Genomic DNA, 15,592 nt, shown 5'->3' with positions numbered 1-15,592 from the left:
GGAGGACAGGACAGAGACTCACAGGAACACAGGACTGAACACAGAGAAACTCAAAAATAAACACACAGAAACACGGAACCTAACAGAGAGAGCAGCAGTGGTCACTATAAGAAGCTCAAATCATGACTATAAATACCATTTTGCAGTTAAACCTTTGGAATAACAGTCTTCTATATTCAGAGTTGAAAGCTTTTGAACTCATCTTAACTCGTCTTGAACTCGTCTTAAATCTGATTTTAAGACCATAACTGACATTAAAATATTGACTTCAAAGTGTAACATGAACCAAAAAATGTACCCATCATTAGATTATGTAATTGTTTTTGATTCAGTAGTTTTAAATACATTGCTTTGTGTCTCTTTTTCATTATTTTATTCTTAATTTTTCATTTAAAAAATTACTAAAGGGCCCCACAGTGCAATGCCTTATTAGGGCCACTGTAGAAAGAAAAAACAAGGAAGAGTAAATTTCTGCCAGAAAATTCAGAAATTTCAAGATTAATCTCAGAAATTTTGAAGAAAAAAAATGGGAATTTCTAAGTTTGAAAAGTTGAAAATTTCCCAGAAAAAACTGAAATTTTGAGATTTATCCCAGAAATGTTGTAGAAAAAAAACAGAAATTTCTGAGTTTGGAATGGTGAACATTTTTGACTTTAGGACCTCAGAAATTTCCCTATTTGTTCTAGAAAATTTACTCCTTTTTTCTATCCACCCTAATATGCTGTTGTGTTATAGGGACGGGTGTTGCAAATTAGCTATGGCTATAAAAACTGTGATGAGAGCATTAGATGTTCTTCATTTATTATCCCTATTAAATAAACAACAAAATAAAAAATAACTTTTCAACTGATATGTTTTCTTGCATTTCAGGAAAATTCAACACATCGAAGAACGGAGGAAGTCCCTTTCATTGCAGTTGGAGGTAGATGTCATCTTTGAAATGTTTAAATGAAATATCTCATCAATTCAACCATTTAAACAAAAGGCTAATCATTTGTTTGTGTTACAGATGTGAACAAATCCATGTTCGTTGAGACGACTCCCTGATGAGGACGGGACATCAAACCAAGCCTGGAAGATCTAGGACACAGTACTGCCTTTATGCACCAGAATAATAATCTATTTTATTTTTATTTGACTTCAAAGTATTCTTCAAGCACATCAGTTTGTCTCTATTTCAGAGTGAAGATTTGCAGATGAATTGGATCCCATTTCTAGATTAATGACTGTATATATCAAATTAATGAAAGTCTGTTTTATTAAAAATGTCCATCCATTTTCTAACACCCTTGTCCCTTAGTGGGGTCGGAAGGTGCTGGTGCCTCTCCAGCTAACGTTCCAGGTGAGAGGCGGGGTTCACCCTGGACAGATCACCAGTCTGTCACAGGGCAACATAGAGACACACAGGACAAACAACCATGCACACACACACACACACACACACACACACACACACACCTAGGGAGAGTTTGGAGAGGCCAATTAACCGGGACGAAACGTATTGTTAGTCTCTTTTACCCAGAAAACACTTGGAGAAAATATCAGAAAAACCATGAGTGAAACAGTGACTGGGCAAGCCTACTATATAATTTACTGGGGTACCATCTCTATGTTATTCTACATATACCTTACTCAACAGGAGAGGGTCCACTTTCTTTGGATGTACTCGGATATAAAAACGAATTGAAGCTCTACCCCCCTGGGGCACCACTGCCCCCTCCCTGTCCCCCCCAGCTCCTCGCCTGGAAACATCAGTCAACAATCTGTTACACAATCAGAATGTCATACTGCTTTTTGTCTTGGAGTCTTTTATAAAGGCTCCCAGACTGACTGGTCTATGACTTTATATGTATTTTAACTGTATTTTTACTGTATAAGGAACTTTGAACTGCCTTGTTGCTGAAATGTGCTGAACAAATAAAATTGATCGATTGAAATCAATACATTTTGGAAGAAGGTGAGAAATACTGAAAAACAAACTGTAATTTAAGTCATTTTTTAATGCTAAGTTGTGATTATTTCTTACTTTCTAATTTCACAGTTTGGGTGTAAATGTCTCCACAGACCTTTCAAAATGTTGATGCAAATTTTACCTGCTGCAGAAGCCGACTGACATTTTAGCCGTTTTTGTTGTATATAAAATGAACAAATAAATTAAAGCATTCCTGAAAACTGTCTGAGTCACGAGTCCTGGTTTTAATCATGTTAATCAAAAGCTGCAGGTTTACTGTCTTTAATAATCAGGTGACCTCAGGTTCATCACTTCAAACCTTTTTCAAATTAATTCAAATGAAAATTAAAGTGAAAAATAGATACAGCAATCCTTTTCAAAAACATGCACACCTGTAAAATAATATTGTGTTAAAGCATCTTTCTTTCAGTTTTAATATTCAGTTTTGTGAAGCTTAAATCAAACAAATAAAGCTGAGCTTTTCACATGTTGATGTTGGAAGTTTTTTTCTTCTAGCTGAAGTGTTCACTAAAAGAATGCTAAGTGTAACCTCTCTCGCTCGGTTGTCACCATTTTCACTAGTATTAAACACAGTAAGTCTTTTCAATGTGTCTCGAAACTGCATGCAAGAGGCTTCACAGCTCCACCAGCATTCCTCAGAATTTTTTCTTTTAAAGATGTGATCGAATAGTTTAAAACGGTTAACAATTCCTCAAAACAAAACATTCTTTTTCCATAAATCATTCAAAAATAACATCCAACAACACAAAACAGTAAAATAACAGACAACTGCCATAGCAGTTAACATACAAGTCAACTGCAACAGTCACAACATTCACAAAACACAACTTTATATATATTTATACCCTGAACCACCTAGTATCAAACACACAAAATCACTCTTTACAAATTGCATGCAAGTGGCTTCACAGCTGAAAAGTGTCATGACCGAGTGGTCAGCCACGAACACCAACCGGCGCATCTCCCCCTCATAAAGTCATATTTTTCCAGCCCAACCACGGGAAAATCCTACAAATTATATCCGTAGATGTTAGATGTCCGGCTTACAATATTTCGTGAATGTGTTGAACGAGAAATATAAGACCTTAAGTAAAATATGTCTCACTTTAGGTGCTTCACTCGCACCACCCGTGAGAGCGCCTGAAGGACAGGATGCATGCAGTTTCTCATCACACCACTAGGTGGCTCCAAACATCTACAACAATCAAACATCTCATCTTCATAAGCAATTATAATAAATCAAAAGTGAAATTGGAGCATACTGTAATCACACTACTAATATATAAAATATGTAATGCTTATATATTTAAAAACATTCAAAATATATTTTAAATATAATTCATTCACAACAATACACTAATAAAGCATGTTTATATGACATAAAAAGCAATATACTGAAAGTATACAAAGTATAACTTCACTTGTTCTGAAAAAGCATGCTATGGTACACTTAACACACTTTCAATTGTGATTTTCTACACTTTAATTATTATTAAAATGCATTAAGTATAAAATTAGTAGTGCCAGAATGACACACTTCAAGTTAACTAATCTTTAACTAACTTGACGTATGCTGATGATTAGTCTGACTTCAAGTATGCTAATGTTAATACACTTAGAATATTTATTTTTCACCAGGGTGTTCATGCCTTGTTGGGAATCCGGGGTTTTGGCTTCCTGCACCGTTTCCTATCGTCCACCAGAGGGAGCCAGGAGCTCGTCTTCAGCTGGAGGGCGGTTCCCGGGTGCTGATCGGAAACTTGTGAAACATTAACACTTTGTGTTCAATATACGGAACTATTGAATTGTTCAGATCTTTAACAATATCTGACAAGTAATGAGCAGCAGATGGGGTGGTGGTGATTATCTGCTTGAAACAAAGACCTAATGTTGTGTTTATTATTTGTGGATTCAACACAAAAGCAAAGTGAGGAACACACACTGATTTCTCAGCACTTTTTCATTCATAAAGTTAGGATGCCAGATGGAACAACATCTATAATTGTAACAAATTCTTAAGGGGTAGCAGGAATACCAAAAGTCTGGAGGAACTCAGAATAATTACGTACATTCCCATTATTGTTGATTAGCTGAATTATTTGAACTATACTGTTGTCTATGGAGCCCCCTAGTGGCTCCATAACTTTGTATTCAGTCAATTTAAAATTTCAAATATATACACATTGAAAGAGCCTCAGCGAAAATGTGTTATTCTAAATTCTTTGGTGCTAAAACTGATTGAAAATTGATTTATTAACTGCATCATTATGTCTGTTTGTGTAATGTTGAGATGTAAACGGCCCTTTAAACCATTCAGACCACTAAACACAAGAGACACAGTCAAAACTGTCAGATGATTTATTACCCCAAGATAATAACTCAGAAACAGTCCAAATAGTTTGGATGTATTTTTTCTTTAATACTTATGGAAAGTTTCTGTTTATAACATAGGTTTATGGTTATTTACAATTTTATAGTGTGTTTCTTTAAGTTTAGGTCAGATTGATAAGGTAAAAGAATTAGATCTGATTGATCAAATTTATAGTTTTTTAAGGTCTTTAAAGAGAACCCAAGATAGATTTCATTAAGAGTTTTCTCAGTGTTACTGCACTTTTTGTCTACACAGTTTATCTCAATGATTATTATTTTATGCCGTTTCAGGGTTGGGGTCTGATCTGAGTTATTCCTGATTAAATTAATCATAGCTATTGGAATGATATCAACCACAAATATCCATCCATCCATTTTCTAACACCCTTGTCCCTTGGCGGGGTTGGGAGGGTTGCTGGTGCCCATCTCCAGCTAACGTTCAGGGCGAGAGCACAAATATTCAACTATTTTATATTTATTACTAAATTCCTCATAAATAAATCGCCTTTATCATTTATCCAATCAAATTTGATACATTTCTTTTTCCATGAATTTTGATTTGCGTCTCTTTAGAACCACCCTGTTGTTCCATAGCAGAACATTATGTGGACTAAAGTTATGCAAATCATTTTCTAGTAGAACAGGAAGGGAGATTTTTACATGTAACTTAGAAACCTGTCAAATGTAATTTTTTATTCAAGTTCTTTTTTAATTAATGTTTGTGTAAATACAACAAACATTACAGACTAACAAAAAGCAAGAAAGGGTATTGATTTACTGAATAAATAACCGGATAAGAGAACTACTAACACCAACAGAAATAAAATAACCAAACAAAGAAACAAGGAGGTACACATTAAATGGATACATTAAAAACAAAGACAATTCAATGAACACAATCAATTGGTGTCACAACAAAACCAATAAAATTATTTAACATATCTGGATTTTTTTTTCTTATTTTAATCATAGTAGATTAAAAGAAGTTATTTTGTAATTTGCATTATTATTTTACATTTACTCTCTAAAATGCATCACAAATATTTTGAGTAGAAGTGGAAAATAGAGGGAGAGAAAGAAAATAAATAAAGTCAGTCAGAATAAAGAATAAATTAATAAATAAAGCATAACTAAAAAGCACTTTATTTTAATCTTTTTATTAGGCTCTCATTTCCTCTCTGCTTCCCTGGTCTTTGTTTCCACAGTGGTTCTAATTCACCAGAAATAAAATGGCATCTAGAAATATGGAGTATAATTTATCTAAATATCTGAACTGAACCTCAAACACATTTCAAGAGGAAATCTATGTAACTTAGTTTACAAAACACAAACTTGGGTAAAGAAAACCAAATATCTTACATCTTAGAAATAACTGAAGCTTTTTTAACTACTATTCATTCATTCATTCATTCATTCATTTTAACCAGGTCTGCTTTTCTGATAGAATAGTGTTTATTTTTCCAAGTGAAATTGAAAGACAGGGTGTGGTATACGACCTTCTGCCCTCACCTCAAAGGTCAATGTGGTTTTACAGCCTGTCATAAAAGATGATTGTTGGGAAGGAAAGTGAAGGAAACTGTAAGTCATCCATAACTCCTGTGGTTCAGTTGATCAGTTCAGTGTCAGTCGCCCGAGGCTGGAAAACGGGAAACATAACCAGCGCCAACATGGACGGCGCTGGTTTGAGTCGGATATGTGTTGGTCTGATTGTCTCTGTTTGGATCCATGTCGTTACTGGAAGTCCAATAGGTGAGTACAGGATTGAATTTGTTCATAACCAGGTAAATATAATGTATAGACAGGAAACCAGAGCCTGATAAAGTAGTTTTGTTGTAACATAAAATGTGGGCCTTTCCTGTTTAATGCTTCTTAAGCATCTAAAGAGACTCTTTGGTCAAATTAACCTCTCAGAGCAAAGTGTTTGATGGTTTTTCTGTCTACAATAAGAGGACGAGTCTTTCGTTTGTACGCTTCAGATCTGAAGAGGAAAAACTGCATGGAGGAATTTTACTGCCATAAAATTGTTCCTTATCTGTTGGGTCCATCGTTCAAAATCCTCTTATCACTAACTCTGCATTAGTTAGTGATAACTAACTAATCAGTTCTATATTTTAACTGAAAAGTTGAATATTTAATTTTCATCTGGTGTAAATCCCTTCTTGTTGTAAAAACCAAAACTTTTTCTCCTTCAGGTCCTTCATAACTAAGAACAGACCCTCAAATTACAGCTTGAGGGTAGCTGAGCAATTTCTCCTGCTCCTAAAACATTGTTAAACATTTGATAAATTCAGGTTCTGCTTTTTAAAGAAACATTTGATAAAAACAGAACAACTTTAAGTGGTTAGAGTCTTTAGAGGCTGGGATGGAATCTTCTTGATTTTATGTTGATTCACTAAACCAGTTCTCTGAACTTATAAAGATTTGAAGAACCATAAGTAAAACATTTAGTTAATTCACTCTCATTATTCTGGGACTTAAAAAGAAAAATGGTTTGGTAACCTTAACTAATCTAAAATAGGAAAGTGTCAGTCTCATTTATTGTTAAATAATGTTTATGATGCTTTCAGACCCAGTAAAAAGATAACATTTGTAAAAAAAAGACAACCTAAACTAAATAAACTCTATTGGGATGAGGAGATAAATGTGTTTGGGAATAATATGAGACTCACTGAGAAAAGGTTTGTTATGTGTCAGGAGAAGGATTTAAGATAATAGTTAAAAATTGAATTTAAGGGCAAAAAATTTACATTTGACAAAACACTTAGAACATGAGAGAAAATATCAGTGAGGTAAAGCATTGAAGAGAATTTAATCAAACCAATAATCGTCAGGCATTTTGAAACTAATGAAATATCTAGAAAATGAGAAAGATCCCTTTAAAGGGGTTGAGAAAGATGGCTGTATGTCTTCAGATTGAAGATGTTTTAAAAAGTGGGAATCAGATTTTAGGTCTTTATGTTCTGGTAGTTCTGGTTCCCCTCAGTGGGATCATTCTCAGTTAGAAAGGACAAAAGTCCTTAAGAATCAGACTGAACATTTCATCCCAATGAGTTTCTCAAATATGTATTTAAACTCTCATATTACAGAAAGTGGGTTTAAAGTAGCTATTAATAAGTTTAAACTTATGAAAGCCACAGGCTGATAATTTATCTGATGAAGTGTTAAAATAAATTGGTCTGTTTCAAATGTTGCATAATCTTGTTTTACTTGTTTTGAACAGGGTTCAATCAGAATGACAAAGATGAGTTTCTATGGATTATAGCAGTGGTTCCCAAACTGTGGATTACAATAGATGTGGGGGGGGTCACTCTTACAGACTCCCTGTTATAATTTTCCTCCACACCCCACCCTCACAACGTTCATCTTTTTTTTTCATTCATCCCTTAACTGGATGAAACTATAACCCCGTGCCACTGGATTATAGCCTCCTAATCTGTGTCTATAAACTTTATTTCAGTGTTCTCAATGACAGGTTGGTTAATTATTTACATTTACTTAATTTATTGGCAGGGAAACAGAATGGGTTTAGAAATATGATCTAAATATGTATAGATCATATTTATTATTTAACTACAAGAGATAAAACCAGGAAACTAGAAGGAAAATCTACTTTTGCTTTATAGATTTTCAAGAAGCTTTTGTTAATTGGAAACTGTTGTGTTTTCAGTTGTTAAAAACACAAATTGACGGGAAATTTTATAATGATCTAAAAGCTGTTTATCAAAATCCAGAATCTTGTGTTCAGCTGAACGACTAGAACAGGCTGGTTCCCAAAACCATGTGGTGCTAAACAACGTGACGTCTTGTCTCCTACTGTCTTTGCTTCTCATATAAATGATCTGGTAGCAGCAGATAAGAGTGACAGCAGGTGATATAAAAGTCTGTATGTTACTGTAATGCAGATAACATCAAGTTTATTACTGAGAATGAATCTGATCTTCAGAAACTGTAAAGAACTGCTTATTTTTACTTTAGGTGACATGGAAGTAAGAATCAGAGGTTCAGTGTTTGCCCAGCTGGTACTTTGCTTCATTAGGAACTTAGGAATCATCCTTAAACCATGCAAAACCTAAATCAACATAAGAAACACAGTCAAATCGAGAGATAAGCAACTAAAATGTTTTTAGTTGCTTTTTAAAATCCTCCACAGAGTCGCAGAACGAAGCTGCAACAGCAAACCGTTCCACCGCCTTGGGGCCACCGACTGAAAGGCCCGGTCCACTTTAGTTTGTAACCGTGTTCATGGAACAACCAGATTCAGAGTCTGAAAATTTAACCTGAACAAAAATATAAACACCCCATGACAAACCTTGCTGCCAACCCAACTGTAAATTAGCATTTGCTGACATTTTATTGGATAAAAGAAATATTTCTCTTGATTTGTGTATAATTTTTAATCCAACTTAGTAGTGAGCATTACTCAGTGAGTTGTTCTTTTACTCAGTGCATGGGTGGGGCATGTCCAGAGGGTGATCAGACAAAATGAGCAATAACTGGACAATCCTTGTACTGGGGGCAATAAATATAAAATTTTGTCACAAGTCATAATGCCAGATGTTTCAAGTTATTCAGGAACGTGCCATTGGCATACTGGATGCAGGGATGTCCACTAGAGCAGTAGCTGCACGGCTCAGTGTCCATTATCGGACCATCAGCCGTTTAAGAGTTTGTTTCCAGCAGACTGGCACTACTGCAAATTGACCTCATCCTCATTGGTCATGTGTGACCACTCCACCACAAGATGGCCACATCCGGCTCGTCCGTCCATCGGCTAAGACCAACGACACACACAGCTGATGAGACTATTGGTCAGCACAACAAACGCATCATCACACCTCAGACTGTCTGTAACCGCCTATGAGAAGCCAACTGGGTCAAAATCTAATTCCTCAACCTGACCCCCATTATGTTCAAAGGACTGTCAATATGCTACAAATGGCCATAGATGTTATCAATGCCAATATGAAGATCAATACTTGAAGTTTCTCCATATATTGTGTAACCCAAATGTTCAAAAAATTCTTATATTTGACATGGGGAGTTTATATATTTGTTCAGTGTAGTTATAAGCTGACAAAGATAATCAGGAGCCTGGCCATGAAATGCTCTGAACTCACTTCTTACATAAACAAATAACCTTTTTTATCATAAAACACAGTTGTCCATGTTTATACCTCATTCTGCTTTCCAGTGGTTCTATTTTAAAGATTTCCCTCTGGTTCCTTCAGGATCTCATAATGTCTCATCAGGAAGTGCAGCATGTCACAAAAAACACAAAGAAGAAATATACCGTTCTTCAAAATAAAAGCACTAATGACCACAATGTGTCACTGTTGGGTCCCAATAATAGCATTTCACCATTTATTTGTCATTTACAGAAATACTTTGATTTTTCTATTGTGTAAATCTATATTAGCAATATTTTCCTCTCTGAACTTTGGGGGAAAACCTGAATGATCTCATTCTGCAGATTTCCTTAAAGTTATTTATGTTTCTGCAGGTAGCACCACCATAACCTGTGGTTCAGCATCTAGCACTGTAAATTTGGGTGCAGTGGATGAAGGATATACAGGTAAGATGATAAAAACACTAATTTAATTAAGTTTAGAAATAGATCAATTAAGACTGACTGGCTCCATTCAGTATGCCTTTTCTCTGTCATGTTACAGAAACAGATAATTTATTAAGTGCAATGAATGAATTCATGAGGTAATTTAGTTTATTGGATCATTTTTTGCTGCTGCAGGTGATGTGGAGTTGGTGTCCGGTATCCCAGCTGGTACTAGTGTGAGATTGGAGCTTGATATTTATCCTGAGCATCTTCAGTTTCTGGAGTTGAACTTCACTTCAGGGGAAACCACAGTGACTGTTCGCACCAAGAAGCCGCTCGACGCCGAGGCCAATATATTCTTTACGGTAAGCTCCCCCACTTTGTTGTACCTGAATTTGTTTGCTGGATATTTGTGTTTAATGCAGATCTTCACTGAGATGTTCAGCATAATTTATACTAACATGCTGCAGCAGAACTAACATCCTCTGTGTTTTTATGTTGCAGCCTGAGAGAATTTTGCACTACAGCTTAGTGTGCAATAATGATGTGACAGTGAGTAAAATTAAAAATTATGAAGCAAACATTACAAAGTGATTGAATAACAACTAAAACCCGTCACTTTCTGTTTTTATTTTTACAGTACAAAAACTCCCGCAGGTTGATAATCAATGATATAAATGACAACAGTCCAGTATTTGAGAAGAAGTTTTATTCTCAAAATATTTCAGAGGTAAGTCAAAGGAACTGTAAACCTTTCATACATCTAAGAATCAGGTGATTGGCAGAAATAAAATTGATGGTGATGAATTATTCAGTATGATCAAAATAAATCTTAAACTTTATGTCTTCACTCTTCATTGTTTTCTCAAAGAAATGAGGAAGCAGCATTTATCTCTCATTTTCTCTCTCATTCGTTCTGTTGTCTGGTTTTTCAGAATCATGTTGTCAACACTGAGGTTCTGCAAGTGAGAGCCGTGGATGCAGACAGCACACCTGAATTCAACCTCTTCACATATTCCTATGTAAGTACTTTGAAATCAGTATTGTTAAATAACAATACCAATAGCATAAAGTATGTTTTATGCATGTAAGCAGCGACCCTGCAGCAGGTTAAGCACATGAGAAGTAAAATAGATGCTAACAATGATGAGAAAAAAATCAATTTGTCCAACTTTTATGAAATCCAACTTTCTTTATATCTTTAAAATGATAGCGGCACAAACGAAAATTTTTGCTGCACTAATGTTTGACACCAATTTTGTTTGATTTCATAAAAGTGGGGGGGCTGGTTGACCTTTTGACCTTTACACTTTCATTAATATGTTCAAAGCGAGCGTATGTTTTCTACGCTGACGTTCCTTCCTTCGGGGGGGAGAGGGGGCACCGATTTATGTCTTCACATCCACCTGAATAATGTGCATTTGCGCCTCTGGACGTAATGACAATAGACAAGAACCCGACCAGTAAACACAGACACAGGCAAGATTAAATACATAAGGAAGGTTATCAGGGGAAATGAGGGGCAGCTGGGGACAATCAAGGGGTAGACAGGACAACACAGAGACTCAACTGAACACAGAAACCTAAATTAATACACAGAAAAACCAAAACCTTACATCCTTTCAAATCCGGCCCTCCACAGTCCATAGGGCCACATAAATAGTTATGGTGCTACATTTGTGCAGGTTTGTGCAACAACATTTTTTTGTTTAATTGTTGATGCTCAAACCTACATATTAATAAATTCTTCCAGAGGTCAAAGGTCAATGAGTCCCTTCATAATTTACAAAATCAAATAAATATGGTGTCAATCAACAGTGCTACATTAATCTTAGCTGCACAAAACCAAAAGTTTGATTTTTGTTAATGTCAGGGTTAAAAGACCTCTGGAAATGTTTTATTAAAATATTTAAAAATATAAAGGCACAAACAAAACATTTTGCTGCACAAACATTTGACACTAACTTCTTGCTCCACCACGCTTTACAGTGATTGGTGTTTTCTCTAATATTTTCTAGCTCTACGGACCTGAAAAACATGCTTTTTACTACCAAATCATTCTATTTTCCATTCTAATTTTATGATAATTAAGCCCATTAAGTGTATTAAAAGTTTAGCATTTTTTGGTTTTCTACAAATGTTCTGTATATCACTGACTATTGATGCCATTGTTCTCCTTCTAGACTCCAGTAACACCAGACTTTTCCTTATCAAACTCCGGGGCGTTTACATTAACGAACCCTCTGAACTACAGCATTGTACCAAAGTACAATTTTATTGTCACTGCCACGGTAAGAAAACACAGAAACAAACTATATTTATACACTCTGATTTATTTAACTCTTATAATGAATATATCATCCCTTTCTTTGTTGTTCCTGTTGCAGGACAATGGCGGAAACAACGACACAACCTCAGTTGAGATCGTTGTAGAAGACTTTGACAACTTAAATCCCTTTTTCAGCCACAGTCTCTACCAGGCTGTTGTTCCAGAGAACCAGGTGAGGCTCATTTAGTGGTTATGTGAGTTTTACCTCATTGTTTGGATGTAAAGCAGAAATTTATTTCAAACTGACAGAATTGTTGTGAAGAACAGACTGACTGTGTTTCAGGACGGGGATCTCAGTGAAATACGACCAGAACCAATAAAGGCCCAAGATGGAGACACTGGGATCAACNTAACCTGACAAAGATAATCAGGAGCCTGGCCATGAAATGCTCTGAACTCACTTCTTACATAAACAAATAACCTTTTTTATCACCAAACACAGTTGTTTGTGTTTATACCTCATTCTGCTTTCCAGTGGTTCTATTTTAAAGATTTCCCTCTGGTTCCTTCAGGATCTCATAATGTCTCATCAGGAAGTGCAGCATGTCACAAAAAAGACAAAGAAATGTACCATTCTTCAAAATAAAAGCACTAATGACCACAATGTGTCACTGTTGGGTCCCAATAATAGCATTTCACCATTTATTTGTCATTTACAGAAATACTTTGATTTTTCTATTGTGTAAATCTATATTAGCAATATTTTCTGAACTTTAGGGGGAAAACCTGAATGATCTCATTCTGCAGATTTCCTTAAAGTTATTTATGTTTCTGCAGGTAGCACCACCATAACCTGTGGTTCAGCGTCTACCACTGTAAATCTGGGTCCTGTGGATGAAGGATATACAGGTAACATTATAAAAACACTCATTTAATTAAGATTAGAAATAGATAAATTAAATCTGACTTCCTCTGTTGAGTCTTTTCTCTATCATGTCACACAAACAGATCATTTATTGGTAGCTGGATTTCATGAATTCATGAGGTAATTGAGTTTATTGGGTCATTTATTTTTGCTGCTGCAGGTGATGTGGAGCTGGTGTCCGGTATTCCAGTTGGTACTATTGTGACGCTGGAGCCTGACCTGTCACCTGAGCATCTTGAGTTTCTGGAGATGATCTCCACTCCAGGGAGAACCACAGCGACTGTTCGCACCAAGAAGCCGCTCGACGCCGACGTCCTCACTGTGGTAAGCTCCCCCACTTTACTGCATCTGAATTTGTTTGTTGAATATTTGTGTTTATTTGTATTTGTATTTAATGCAGATCTTCACTGAGATTCTCAGCATAATTTATGCTAACATGCTGCAGCAAAACTAACATCCTCTGTGTTTTTATGTTGCAGACTGATAGAGTGCTGCACTACGCTTTGGTTTGTGACAATGTGAGTGAAATTCCAAAATACGGAGCAAACATCGCAAACTAATTGAACAACTAAAAAGTGTCACTTTCTGTTTCTATTTTTACAGTCCAGAAACTTCCGCAGGCTGATAATCACTGATGTCAACGACAACAGTCCAGTATTTGATAAGAAGTTTTATTCTCAAAATATTTCAGAGGTAAGTCAAAGGAACTGTAAACCTTTCATACATCTAAGAATCAGGTGATTGGCAGAAATAAAATTGATGGTGATGAATTATTCAGTATGATCAAAATAAATCTTAAACTTTATGTCTTCACTCTTCATTGTTTTCTCAAAGAAATGAGGAAGCAGCATTTATCTCTCATTTTCTCTCTCATTCGTTCTGTTGTCTGGTTTTTCAGAATCATGTTGTCAACACTGAGGTTCTGCAAGTGAGAGCCGTGGATGCAGACAGCACACCTGAATTCAACCTCTTCACATATTCCTATGTAAGTACTTTGAAATCAGTATTGTTAAATAACAATACCAATAGCATAAAGTATGTTTTATGCATGTAAGCAGCGACCCTGCAGCAGGTTAAGCACATGAGAAGTAAAATAGATGCTAACAATGATGAGAAAAAAATCAATTTGTCCAACTTTTATGAAATCCAACTTTCTTTATATCTTTAAAATGATAGCGGCACAAACGAAAATTTTTGCTGCACTAATGTTTGACACCAATTTTGTTTGATTTCATAAAAGTGGGGGGGCTGGTTGACCTTTTGACCTTTACACTTTCATTAATATGTTCAAAGCGAGCGTATGTTTTCTACGCTGACGTTCCTTCCTTCGGGGGGGAGAGGGGGCACCGATTTATGTCTTCACATCCACCTGAATAATGTGCATTTGCGCCTCTGGACGTAATGACAATAGACAAGAACCCGACCAGTAAACACAGACACAGGCAAGATTAAATACATAAGGAAGGTTATCAGGGGAAATGAGGGGCAGCTGGGGACAATCAAGGGGTAGACAGGACAACACAGAGACTCAACTGAACACAGAAACCTAAATTAATACACAGAAAAACCAAAACCTTACATCCTTTCAAATCCGGCCCTCCACAGTCCATAGGGCCACATAAATAGTTATGGTGCTACATTTGTGCAGGTTTGTGCAACAACATTTTTTTGTTTAATTGTTGATGCTCAAACCTACATATTAATAAATTCTTCCAGAGGTCAAAGGTCAATGAGTCCCTTCATAATTTACAAAATCAAATAAATATGGTGTCAATCAACAGTGCTACATTAATCTTAGCTGCACAAAACCAAAAGTTTGATTTTTGTTAATGTCAGGGTTAAAAGACCTCTGGAAATGTTTTATTAAAATATTTAAAAATATAAAGGCACAAACAAAACATTTTGCTGCACAAACATTTGACACTAACTTCTTGCTCCACCACGCTTTACAGTGATTGGTGTTTTCTCTAATATTTTCTAGCTCTACGGACCTGAAAAACATGCTTTTTACTACCAAATCATTCTATTTTCCATTCTAATTTTATGATAATTAAGCCCATTAAGTGTATAAAAAGTTAAGTGTATTTTGGTTTTCTACAAATGTTCTGTATATCACTGACTATTGATGCCATTGTTCTCCTTCTAGACTCCAGTAACACAAGACTTTACCTTATCAAACTCCGGGGCGTTTATGTTAATCAGACCTCTGAACTACAACGTTGTACCAAAGTACAATTTTATTGTCACTGCCACGGTAAGAAAACACAGAGACAAAGTATATTTATACACTCTGATTTATTTAACTCCTATCATAAATGTACCATCCCTTTCTTTGTTGTTCCTGTTGCAGGACAATGGCGGAAACAACGACACAACCTCAGTTGAGATCGTTGTAGAAGACTTTGACAACTTAAATCCCTTTTTCAGCCACAGTCTCTACCAGGCTGTTGTTCCAGAGAACCAGGTGAGGCTCATTTAGTGGTTATGTGAGTTTTACCTCATTGT

At 35.8% G+C, this 15,592-nt stretch overlaps 2 protein-coding genes and 1 long non-coding RNA gene across 3 annotated transcripts in view; all 3 read left to right on the top strand.

The window, feature by feature from the left end:
• Window positions 1-1,309, top strand: part of LOC106951704 (protocadherin-like wing polarity protein stan) — a 43,589-nt gene extending 42,280 nt beyond the window's left edge. Inside the window, exons 20-21 of the mRNA XM_015039379.1 lie at window positions 871-922; window positions 1,010-1,309. Of these exons, the coding sequence (XP_014894865.1) occupies window positions 871-922; window positions 1,010-1,015 (58 nt within the window). The 3' untranslated portion in view covers window positions 1,016-1,309. The remainder of the gene's footprint in view (window positions 1-870; window positions 923-1,009) is intronic.
• A 4,600-nt stretch (window positions 1,310-5,909) lies between these two features.
• LOC106951703 (protocadherin-like wing polarity protein stan) overlaps window positions 5,910-15,592 on the top strand; it is a 19,226-nt gene continuing 9,543 nt past the window's right edge. The window contains exons 1-8 of the mRNA XM_015039378.1: window positions 5,910-6,091; window positions 13,000-13,071; window positions 13,248-13,411; window positions 13,567-13,605; window positions 13,691-13,780; window positions 13,986-14,072; window positions 15,234-15,341; window positions 15,438-15,551. Of these exons, the coding sequence (XP_014894864.1) occupies window positions 6,010-6,091; window positions 13,000-13,071; window positions 13,248-13,411; window positions 13,567-13,605; window positions 13,691-13,780; window positions 13,986-14,072; window positions 15,234-15,341; window positions 15,438-15,551 (756 nt within the window). The 5' untranslated portion in view covers window positions 5,910-6,009. The remainder of the gene's footprint in view (window positions 6,092-12,999; window positions 13,072-13,247; window positions 13,412-13,566; window positions 13,606-13,690; window positions 13,781-13,985; window positions 14,073-15,233; window positions 15,342-15,437; window positions 15,552-15,592) is intronic.
• Window positions 10,095-10,915, top strand: LOC106951712 (uncharacterized). Its single transcript, XR_001425854.1, has 4 exons — window positions 10,095-10,258; window positions 10,398-10,445; window positions 10,534-10,623; window positions 10,829-10,915. It is a non-coding gene; the product is annotated as an uncharacterized LOC106951712 (long non-coding RNA).

This window comes from Poecilia latipinna, unplaced genomic scaffold, assembly GCF_001443285.1.
Source record: "Poecilia latipinna isolate Pla-1442-1.1 unplaced genomic scaffold, P_latipinna-1.0 Scaffold469, whole genome shotgun sequence".
Taxonomy (NCBI): domain Eukaryota; kingdom Metazoa; phylum Chordata; class Actinopteri; order Cyprinodontiformes; family Poeciliidae; genus Poecilia; species Poecilia latipinna.
Note: the sequence above shows the minus strand (reverse complement) of the source record. Positions and strands in the feature narration are given on the sequence as shown.